The sequence below is a fragment of the Dreissena polymorpha genome, chromosome 7 (assembly GCF_020536995.1).
Source record: "Dreissena polymorpha isolate Duluth1 chromosome 7, UMN_Dpol_1.0, whole genome shotgun sequence".
Lineage (NCBI taxonomy): Eukaryota > Metazoa > Mollusca > Bivalvia > Myida > Dreissenidae > Dreissena > Dreissena polymorpha.
The window spans coordinates 66,960,937-66,973,263 of record NC_068361.1 but is presented as its reverse complement, the minus strand read 5'-3'; the positions used below and the strand labels follow the sequence as shown (position 1 = coordinate 66,973,263).

Below are 12,327 nucleotides of genomic sequence, written 5' to 3'. Positions count from 1 at the left end.
TATGTGAGGACTTGACGTGTGTCACAGACAGAACTCGGGCTGCATTATGTGAGGACTTGACATGTGTCACAGACAGAACTCGGGCTGCATTATGTGAGGACTTGACGTGTGTCACAGACAGAACTCGGGCTGCATTATGTGAGGACTTGACGTGTGTCACAGACAGAACTCGGCTTAGTTAGATGTTTCAATAAAAGCTGCAATTCTGCATCATGTGGTCTTAGGCTGTGAGGAAAACCAGAGTACCAGAAGAAAATCAAACCTTTCCTGTATTGTTACCATCAAGAAAACTCACATCCCCTGGTTCAGGAAATTAAACCTATATTGCAAAGGTGAAACTGCTCTAATCAGACAGCCCCCACATTAAGAACATATGTTTTTAATAAGTCATAAAACACATAAATACCAGGAGAAACCGGCTTGAATGTGCAGTAATAGATGCATCCTTTGTACTGGAATGCTACAAGGTTCTGATCTGCCTCTGTCATTGCGCAGTTCACGTATCTCATCCAGTTAGAAGTGGCTTTGTTCTGGGCATCCACAAAGTGGCTCGCTTTGCCTTCCTTATAGATCTAAATTGCAAAAAAATGTATAATTAACAACCAGCAGGTAAACAAGATTGATGCACAAGATAACTTGATATCTAAACAACTTTTTATTAAAAGCAACAGTCAAATATCTTATGATAATACCAAAGAATGCATTAGGTACCAAACAGATGCAATGATACAATACTTTCTGCAGCTCACACACAGTTAGATCTATTGGTTCTTATTTTTTTAGTTTCATTCATGAAAACTCGTTTGTTACTTTACATCCATGAATATCAAACTATATACTTTATAAATAACTGAATTAGTTCCACAAAATAAGTAATTAGACATTCTTAGATAAGCAATAGTTACATCATACAAAATACATTTTGAGACAAAGCAACTATAAAATCTTTAGTAGAACAAGATGTCTTTGTAAAACACTATGTCCCCCCATATATTAGACCTTTGACCTTGAAGGATGACCTTGACCTTTCACCACACAAAATGTGCTATCTTCAAAATTGCAAAAGTTATGGCAAATGTTAAAGTTTGACGCAAACAAACCAACAAACAAACACACAGGGCAAAAACAATAAGTACCCCAGTATAGACTGGGGGACATAAAAAGGCGTAACACCAAAATATGAACGATTGTAAATTCATATGTTGGTTGATGAGTCTGTTAAGTTTGAAACCTTAAGAAGCCATTCTTTAAAAGTTAAATGGACATGCAATACAAGATTTACTAGTAATGTTTTGGTATAAAAGGGGACATAAAAACAGACAAAATGCCATAATGAGGCTAAAACTGGTTGCAATAGGAATTTGTTTCCTAACAATCATCGACACACTAAGGACATTCAGCTGTTACGTAAAATCTGCAATACACTAAAATGGCTTCAATTTTGGAAAGTTATATTTTTAACTGGAAAAGCAGGCTAAGGGCTCAATTTGCCAAAGCAAAAATTACTTTCTGATCAGTTATCTCTGAAGAAAGTTCATTCAACTGAGAGAACTTTAGCTAGATCAATCCAATAGTTAAAGTTGAATTGAAAACAGAAATGTTGGGACTTAATATTCCATAGTGGTAAAAGTGACAAAGAGCCATAATTGTTTCGACTGGTTCTTTTTGTTGCGATCAACTGCGATTTAAGGTCAATCATCTATTAAAGATTGAGAGAGATAAGCCACTTAGTAAAAGAGAAATTGAAAACACCAGCTTCAGGATGTAAAAAACAAACAATCATTCTTCCAAACTCCTCAAAGCTCCAATGCCTTTCTACACATCTACACATAAAAGTCATTAAACTGTTAAAAGTTTGCTCGAGATCAAACACGTAGTTAAAGTGTTAGCTGTAGCTTTAGGATGAAAAGACATGCTGAGAAACAGGCCGACAATATTTAATGCCTCTCACTCTATTTTAGGATAATATACAGTTAATGCCATTTACCACTTAGATACGCATTTTCACGCATTTGTAGTCCCTTTCAAAGTTATATTTAATTTAAGACCTTTCTTACAAGATTCAAGTGTTAAGCCTTTATCTCCAAACCTGAGATAATAATGAGCAGCAAACAGCATAAAACCTGAACAGACTGCGAGTTACTGGCAGTCTGTTCTGGTTTTATGCTGTTTGCACATAGCCATTTTCACTTTGCTTCTGAGTGCGAAAGGGTTAAATACCCTTTATAGACTGCCAAATAGAGAATGCATTTGTTGCAAATATCTCTTAATTTGCAACCATTAAGACTTTGTCAAATTGCTCTTGCATTTCAAACTAAAAATAGGTATATATGCATCAAGCTAACTTCACCTGCCAGCAATATCCTGACTTATGGTCGCCATTGATGATATCGCCACCATATGGACCAAACATGGTCCTGGACGCCAGTTCCACCTTGGAAAACACTCCAAGACCAGCTCCAAGTATTGTTGAGGCTTTAATTTCAAGGTCATCTGGTAAGGTGTGGTCAGCTCTATTGGGGTCATCTTCTGGAACCTGCAGTGGATATTCAGGTAATGAGAAAGTACTGGAAACACTATTTTGAATTAGAATAAGAGGGCCATATTTTAGGAATTACTTTAATTTATTGACATACATTACTATGCAATACATATATGAATTTCATTTCCGTATCCTCATCTCTATGTTTAGTTGATATGCTAAAGATGAACATAGCTCCACCTTTTTGTCCTGCATGTAGTTGTAGGGGCCATGGACAGGGCAGTCCCCTTCAAACTCCTTGTTGCATTCTCCACAGTCTAAGAGTGCAAAAATAATCAAACAATTTTCAATTAAAAGGCTGCTTATTTAGATGAATATCTGAAAAACAGCCAAGGCATTTCAATAGCTTATAAAACCAGAAGTAAATGACCTTTTACTTGACATGTTAAGAGTTAATGATTTTTGTGGGTTTTTTTATACTAAAGTCTAACATTTTTTTTCTAAATATTTGCACTTTGAATGAACTGCAATATGTTATTAAACAAAATACAACACTATTTTTTATCAAATACAGTACATATTAGTTAGTTTCATTGTATCACTTGCATCAAAATAATGCAAGGCAGAGTATATGGTCTTTTATTATATACCTGTTTAATGCTTTTAACAAAATACAGGTTGTATCAATAGTTGTAATAAAAAATCCCGTATTATGCTACTCACTGTTTCCAATTCCGTATTACCATACTAGCCGGACTACTTTCTTCGACCCATTTAATGACGTCACATTACGCGCATCGAAAATAGGAAACCCCCATATTACATAATATATTATGTAGAACATTGTGTGACGTCATTTCTGTGACGAAACACAATAGTTTTATTTAAACTCTCTGGAATTTAAGGACATGTCGGACATGGTGTTTTTTAACAGTAAACTACTTGTTTAAAACGAACGAATGTAAAACGTATTTTGGAGTGTGTGTTTATCATGCATACTGTAAATGTAAATTTCGATAGGAATACAATAAAATAGTATGGTTTAAACTAAGTTTCGATAAAGACATGGACAAATAGAAGTGGAAGTGCATATCGTTTCAACGCTTTTGTTATAAACATGGGATCAAAGTTGTCAACTTAATTCTTATAAACATTGGATTAACAATGTCATTACGGTAAGCGTGTCGGAATCCTGTGTTTTCCCGGTTCAAATGTTTACACGGTACTTCGCATAAACTGTATTCATACGCGTCTTAAATAAACTATGGCGTACCGTTTTAGTCATTGTTTTGTCAGTTTTGTTAAAGCAAAAATACAATTGTTAACTGTTTTCGTTAGTTGTTGTATATAATAAAAGGAATATTACGCTAGCCAATTGTTCCAAGAGTTTGTATTCAGTCTCATGGCTTGTGCTATTTTGCATCACGTCATCACAAAAGCCACTCGACTGAATACAAACTCTTGGAACAATTGAATAGCGTGATATTCCGTATTTACTTTTTGAGTTATGTGTAACACATAATCTGAGTGAAAACCAAATATGATCACAACTGGACGCAATAGCATAACCATAGAGCCACGATTACTTTAAAGCACTCACATGAGTTCATAGTACAATAGACCTAGTGACTTAGCTTTTCACTTCAAATTAACCGGTTTTAATTCAGACCTATATATGGTCAAGAACAAACATTTAGACAATCCAAATAAGCCACAATTAGAGCATTTTGAGGGTTATTACTTTTTTTCCATATTTGACCAGGGAACCACGTTTCTAAGCACAAATTACCACAATTCTATGTAGGTATTGAAAAAAAACCATTCAGACCAAGGTTCTTCAACATTGATAACAAAGTTTTTCAGAAATTTGACGAATTGATTTTATACTCTAATCTTTGATTTCGGAGGAAATAAAGAATATATACTTTATTCATAGTTGCACTCAACATATATAATGTCATGTTCAAATTTTGAACAAGTTTCAACACGATTGAATTATTATTAAGGCTTAATAAAAATGGTTTTCAAACTTTGAAACGTTGAAATGGTTTTTACTCTTAAAACCATTTTAGTCTAGATATTCCAAAAATTACCTTTCTAACCAAGTTTCATCAAGATTGATTCATACATGAGCCATCAAAAGTAATTAAACCAATTTTTCTATGATTTCTCCTGTAAACCTTGTTTTTTAGTGTACTTAATAGCTCAAATTGTGAAATAAGTACTTAGAGACCTAAACAAGATTATTATATTTGGTTAAGTGAAACATTCTAGTGCAAGGTCATGGATATTTTATTTTAGGGCTTACAGAGCAAGTGGTCATCATCAGGAGGTTCCAGGTTCATACAGCTGGCTTGGTTCCTCTCTTGAAGACTGTACTCAGTATTGTCTTTTTCTAGTGTCTTAGCTATCTTCACTATCTGAAATGGTGTTTAAGACAAAGAATATTGATTACATTTATATTCTAATAATAACTAGAAATGGCGCGGCAGAGGCCGACGCATATCCCCATGCCGCATGTTTGACCCAGGGTTGGAAATGGGGCCATGCATAGTTGAGATTGACCGCATTGTCATAAGAGATGTTCAGTATCAATTGCAAGTGAATCGGTGTAGAAATGAAAACGTTAATGTAAAATAACATAAAACAAGAGATATGTTTGTCAGAAACACAATGTCCCCTCATGCACCGCTTTGATTTTTTTTTTTTTAATTATCATTTGGCAGGTTCATTACTTACCTCCCTTGAAAGCTTATTACTTCCCTTGGATTTGTTTGTTTGACCTTTGACCTTGAATGATGACCTTGACCTTTCACCACTCAAATTGTGCAGCTCCATGAGATACACATGCATGCAAATATCAAGTTGCTATCTTCAATATTTGCATTAAATATGGCCAATGCACAATACCGAGGGCATAACAAGCAAGAGCACCGCATAACGGGTGCCACGCTCAGCTGCGAAAGCTTGTCAGATTTTTTTTTAGAGGATAGTGACCTTGACTTGAGGGGTGTAGAACTTATCAAGGTGCATCTACATATGAAGTTTCAAAGTTGTAGGTGGAAGCACTTTGATTTTAGAGCCTATGTTAAAGTTTTATATTAGAGGTCACAGTGACCTTGACCTTTACCTATAGACCCAAAAATGGGTGTGGCGTGTAGAACTCATCAAGGTACATCTACATATGAAGTTTCAAAGTTGTAGGTGGAAGCACTTTGATTTTAGAGCCAATGTTAAGGTTTTAGCACGACGCCTATGGCGGATGGCGGACGGCTGATGGCGGAATATGAGCTGGCTATGACAATACTTCGGGTTTTCTCCGAAAACAGCTGAGCTAAAAATGAGTGAAAATCTCTGACCCGGCCCCACCCCAACCCCCATAACTTTTGACCCAGGGGTCAGATCAAAATTTCAGGGTCGAAATATGCTCATAGCTACCATGTGTGTAAGTTTCCAGGTTCTAGTGCTTATAACATAGGAGGAGATAGTGGCCAGGACGGACGGACAGACAGACAAACGGACAGAAGGCGGAGATAACCACAATATCCCCACGCTTTTCAAAAAGCGTGGGGATAATTATATTTTATTAAAAACAAACAAGAGGACCATGGGCCCTAAGGCGCTCACATGAGACTCAAAGGAACTAGATTATACTTCAAAAAGTGTGAGCTGATTCACTAAGATTAGACCAGAAAAGTGATTTCTAGAGTATTAACCTGATTTTTTATTTGACCTTGTTTTTTTAGTTCACATTACCCAGTTTTAATTTAAGTCGAGATCTTATACGGACAAATGTTCTGACCAAGTTTCTTGACGATTTGCCAATACTTGTGTCTAATATAGCGTCAAATGTTCACTAAAGCCATATAAGGAAAACTGCCCCGCCTCCCAACGGTTTTTCAACAAACAGGAAGAATTTTGAAACCCTACCAAGAAGTTATTAGAACAAGTGTTCTGACGAAGTTTCATTTAGATTGCACTTAAATGGGACATCTAGAGTTAACAAGGTTTCACTATAGCCATATCAAGAAAAATGTCCCACCCCTTGGCCGTTTTGTTATTCAACGAACCTTAACCATTTTCGTACTCGGCGGAGCTATAATTAGAATAAATGTTCTGTCCAAGTTATATGAAGATTACACCATAAATGTGACTTCTAGTGTCAACAAGGTTTTACTATAGCCATATAAGGAAAATACCCCGCCTTCTGACGGCCATGTTTTGTAACAGAGCAGAACCATTTTAAAACTCATCCCAAATATCCTTACCACAAATGTTCTGAATAAGTGTCATGAAGATTGGACCATAAACGTGACTTTTAGAGTTTTAACAAGGTTTTACCTAGCCCTTTAAAGAAAACTACCCCAATCCCGGGTGGCCATGTTTTTCAACCAACCGAAATCAAAGTCGTTCAAGATATTATTCAGACACATGTTCTGACCAATTTTCATGAAGGTTGGACTTAAAATGTGACTTCTATGGTGTTAACTAGGTTTTACTAAAGCCATATACATGTAAGGAATAAATGCCCCGTCCCCTGGTGGCCATGTGTTTCAACAGACCAGAACTATTTTTGAACTCATCCAAGACTTAATATAATATAATAAGAACTTATCTTCTGACTAAGTTTCATGAAGTTTGGAAAGGAATGTGACTTCTAGAGTGTCAAAACTATAGCCATAAACGGAAAACTGCCACGCCTCCTGGCAACATTTTTTTTCAACCAACTGGAACCATTTAAAACCTAGTCCAAGATATCATTTGGACACATGTTCTTACCAAGTTTTATGAAGATTGGCCAATAAATGTGGTATCTAGAGTGATAACAAGGTAAATGTTGACGACGGATAAGGCACTACCGACAAAAGGCGATCACAAAAGCTCAACATAGGTGAGCTCAAAACGTATCCCAGGCAACAAATATTTCTTTTGTGGGGGTATAATGTGGGGGACTAATACACATGTGGTAATACGTACAGTCTGATTTATAATATTACGCATAGTATTCACCAGCAATTGCAAAAAGAACAACTATACAATATAACAATCAGTGCGGGCTCGAGGGCGTGAGAGGTGGGCCCTTAATGTCTGTTGGGGACCTGTGTCCAAAGGTTCCACAGCCTAATTTTTTGGATTTTAAATTTGGGACAATTGACACCCCTGTATAAATGAAAATAAATTCATTTTGCATCATGATTATTCATGACTATTTGTAATTCTTTATAAAGTATTTATTTGAAATTAAGAGTTTTGCTTTCTTACTGCAACATTTAGCATTTGTTATTGATAAATTACATTTGTTGCATTTGATGCATATTAAATATTATGAAGTGTTATCTTTACGCATTTGATCAAAGGTCGGCTTACTTCTCCCTAATAAAATTGGAGGGAAGTCACTTCTCCCTAAAATTTTGGGCTAGGATGATCCCTGTCAGTTTTAAATCTAAATGACTAATCAACTTACAATTTGATTTTCAATACCTTTAAGCTGATTATAAAGACCAAAAAAAAGATTTATAACATGTGAATATGCTTGTTTTATTGGAAAGATATGGCCATAGCTAGTGGCTCAACGTTCAGGAAGCTTGTGGAAAACTTTAACATCCTAGTCTTGAAACAAATTCACCAAGTAGATAAAAAGGTCTTTTGTGCAAAAAATATTAGAAGTATATTTTATAAAGTGACCTATCAATGTGTCTGTTAGACAAAGATGCCCGGACAATTTGCTTTTTTCTGAAAATTCCACATATATTGGAATAAAAAGAGCTAAAAGACATTAGTGTTCAAGTTTACATGCTGGTTAAAATAATTGTTACATCCGTCTAGCAATATCTCTTTTTGTGTTATATTTTGCTGCAAAAGGGATTACAAATCCTGTTGTGTAGAAAATGTCCCAACCATAATACGGAGGAGGACAACTTCACATGCTGGTTAATAAGTTTGTAAAATGTTAGCCATCTCACGGCACTTATTTCAAGTTACTCCAGACACAAATGCAAACATGTAATTTGAAAGAAAAAAGGCCTTAACTCGTATTATCAGGAAAATGTCCAAACCAAAATATGAACGTTCGCAACTTCATATGTTGATTGACATGTTTGTAAAGTTTCAAACCTTAAGAAGCAATACATCAAAAGTTACATGCAACACAAGCGTTACAAGTGATGTTTTGGTATAAAAGAGGCCACAGCTCCAATTGTGTTCATATCCAAACCAAATTATGAAGGTGCACACACTCACATGCTGGGACAGTCAAGGGCGAATCTATAGTCCCCCCCCATCATCCCACTGCTAAAGAAGGTGCATAAAAACAAACAAAGGGTCATTATTCACATAATGCTGGTCACAGTCAACATTTCACTTTTAACTATCGTGTATACATTAAGATAAACAAGGCTATTGCCAAGCAATATAAGTCTCCTAACGGTAAAACTCCACCATTTTCATTAATATTTCTAATCTATGTGTTGCTACAGCAAACAGATATTCTTTACGTATGAACAAAATGAAATGACATGCATAATCTCTATATTGCCATCTATCTATGTTTCAAGTATCATGAATAAATATTACAAACTTTTAAAGTTATCGCAGGATCCATGTTTTTCAGCAATATTTCTAGTCTTTTTGTTGCCATAGCAACCAGAATTCTGGACTTCGGAACAAAATGAAATGACGTGCATAATCTCCATATTAACATCTATCTATGTTTCAAGTTTCATGAAAAAATATGAAGAACTTTTAAAGTTATCGCAGGGTCCAGAAAAGTCAGACGGACTGACAGACAGACAGACTGATCTACAGACTGACACACAGATGGCAAACCATAAGTCCACTCTGGTTTCACCGATAGGGGAAAATAAGGCAGTAAAAGTTTGTGCAGAATTTGCCAAGCAGTTAAGAAGACTTAAAAACACACAATTTTGGGACAATATATACTTTAACCCAGAAACAGACCAAGGTTTATATTTCTCTCAAAACTTGTGGCACTGAGCCAATATTCCATACTTAATCATCATCACACATTAAAGCCATTACACTGTCAATGTTTGAGCAAGATCCTTCCAGTAGTAAAAGAGAACTTGTAGACACAAGTTTTCAGGGCACGTACGTATGGACAAGTGAAATGCTTACTGCCTCCAACTCTGTGTAAGCGTACAGATGAAAACAAAATACAGGTAACTTAAACATACCTTAACTTTTTTCACTTGCTCATCTTCTTTGTCCAATTTCCTTTTAGCTGGTTTCAGTAAAACGGGGACAGTCGTTTTGACAGAATTCTCTGCAAACAAATTATTAAATTTAAACCGCCATAATTACTCCAAATGTTAGGACACACTCTTTTTAATTGTTTGAGACACTTAATTTTGTATATCCAGATTTTCCCTCATAACTGACGGCAATACATTGTTAGAAAGTTGCATTCAATCTGAATGTATAACAGGGTGCGAGTCAACTGTGCCAATTAGAAAGATTTAATTACAAAATGTTAGAGTAATTATGGTAATAATATTTATATTTGATTAAAACATGAAATGACACAGTTGTCTTTGAAATATCTTTTGCATGTCACTTTGTCATATGGAAGTGGCATTTTAGAATTGATTTTCCAACAATGCAAGCTGTATACCAATGAATTTTCATCTTAATACCAAATAATATTGTCTGATATTCACTGGACAAAATTTTAGCATCAACATTAAATATATCTGTGAAGTTATTGGTCTTATTCACTGCAAAATCCCTCTTGATATCAACCTACATTACTAAATTGAAAGCAGTTAATATTCACAATATGCTGTTGACAAAATTGAACAAGAGGGCCATGATGGCCCTGAATCGCTCACCTGACTCATTAAGATCAGATGAAAACTATGACCTCTATTGTCTACACAATGTTTTTCTATGATTTGACCTAGTGACCTAGTTCCTGACTCTAGATGACCCAATTACAATCCCAATCCAGATTTCATCAAGATAAACATTCTGACCACAGTTCATAAATATTGGATGAAAACTGTGACCTCTATTGTCAACACAAGGTTTTTCTATTTATTTGACCTAGATTTTTACCCCAGATGACCCAAATACAATCCCACCCAGATTTCATCAAGAACTCTGACCAAATTTCATAAAGGTTGGATGAAAACTGTGATCTCTAATGTCTACACAAGGTTTTTCTATTATTTGACCTAGTGACCTAGTTTTTGACCCCAGATGACCCAAATAAAATCCCAACCCAGATTTCATCAAGATAAACATTCTGACCAAATTTCATAAAGATTGGATGAAAACTGTGACCTCTATTGTCTACAGAAGGTTGTTATATTATTTGACCTAGTGACCTTGTTTTTGACCCCAGATGACCCAAATACAATCCCAAACCGGATTGCATCAAGATAAACATTTTGACCAAATTTCATCAAGACTGGATGCAAACTGTGACCTCTACTGTCTACACAAACAAATTGTTGACGGACGGACGCACGGACACACGTAGGCACGCACAACGGACGCCGGACATCACACGATCACATAAGCTCACCGTGTCACTTCATGACAGGTGATCTAAAAATATATGTCGGAGATAAACATGAACAGTTGTGGTTAAAATCCCATAGAAACAAGGGCTGTTAGTAAAACATGCATGCCCCCCTATATGGGCTATAAGTTGTAGTAGCAGCCATTGTGTGAATACGTTTTTTGTCACTGTGAATGGTGGTGGTGGTGGTGATGGTGGTGGTGTAGTAGTAGTAGTAGTAGTAGTAGTAGTAGTAGTAGTAGTAGTAGTAGTAGTAGTAGTAGTAGTAATAGTAGTTGTAGTAGTAGTAGTAGTAGTAGTAGTAGTAGTAGTAGTAGTAGAAGTAGTAGTAGTAGTAGTAGTAGAAGTAGTAGTAGTAGTAGTAGTAGTAGTAGAAGTAGTAGTAGTAGTAGTAGTAGTAGTAGTAGAAGTAGTAGTAGTAGTAGTAGAAGTAGTAGTAGTAGTAGTAGTAGTAGTAGTAGTAGTAGTAGTAGTAGTAGTAGTAGTAGTAGTAGTAGTAGCAGTAGCAGTAGCAGAAGCAGTAGCAGCATTACAAGACCAATACTTAAGAATGATCAAATGGGAAAAGGTAACCTAGCACTGGCAGTAAATATGGGGCTCATTTACAGGTCAGATTTGGAATCTCTGCTGTAAAATGAGATTTTGAATGAATTAAAGGGAGGCAAATCTGTAATAAAAAGAACATGCATAAACCGTATTTGTTTCCCTTGTTTGAACCATGCTAAGTCCTTACAAGTTTGGAAAGAATTGGATGAAAAATTTGGACTTTATTGCATAAACACCATTTTCTCAATTCAAGGGGAGGTAATTCTGTACTTCATGAACCAATAATGCTCATTTTTTGTAGGGTTCGTGTCCTCATTGATATAAAGACACTGTGCAAATTTGGAAAGGATCGGACAAAAAATGTGGAAGATTTTTGAAAGTTTTCACAAAATAGGCAAAAACGAATAAACATGCAAAGTTCAACGAGCTCCTGCGGCCATGTTTTTTGACGAATCAAATTTCTTTGAACAACTTTTTCAGGGGAGCCTTCAAAGGTCATCCCTGTGAAATTTTTTGAAAATCTGATGAGCGGTTTCTGACAAGAAGATTTTTTAAGGTTTTTACCATATATGGTCATGGCGGCCATCTTGGTTATGTGATCATTTTTTTTTTAACAATTCTTTTGTCCCATAACCTAGGGCTGCTCCACATGAAATTTAGTTGAAATTGGCTCAATGGTTTAGTAGAAGAAGATGTTTACAAATTGTTTACAGACAGACAGACGGACGGACGGACGGACGCCGGACGCTGAGTGATC

At 35.8% G+C, this 12,327-nt stretch overlaps 1 protein-coding gene across 13 annotated transcripts in view; it reads right to left on the bottom strand.

Moving 5' to 3' along the window:
- LOC127838901 (zinc finger protein 160-like) overlaps positions 1–12,327 on the bottom strand; it is a 91,507-nt gene that overhangs the window by 10,101 nt on the left and 69,079 nt on the right. For all 13 annotated transcript variants that reach the window (XM_052366970.1, XM_052366973.1, XM_052366974.1 and 10 more), the window contains 5 exons: positions 9,676–9,764; positions 4,791–4,902; positions 2,723–2,799; positions 2,351–2,536; positions 407–572 (listed from right to left, as the gene is read on the bottom strand). In XM_052366970.1, the coding sequence (XP_052222930.1) occupies positions 407–572; positions 2,351–2,536; positions 2,723–2,799; positions 4,791–4,902; positions 9,676–9,764 (630 nt within the window). The remainder of the gene's footprint in view (positions 1–406; positions 573–2,350; positions 2,537–2,722; positions 2,800–4,790; positions 4,903–9,675; positions 9,765–12,327) is intronic.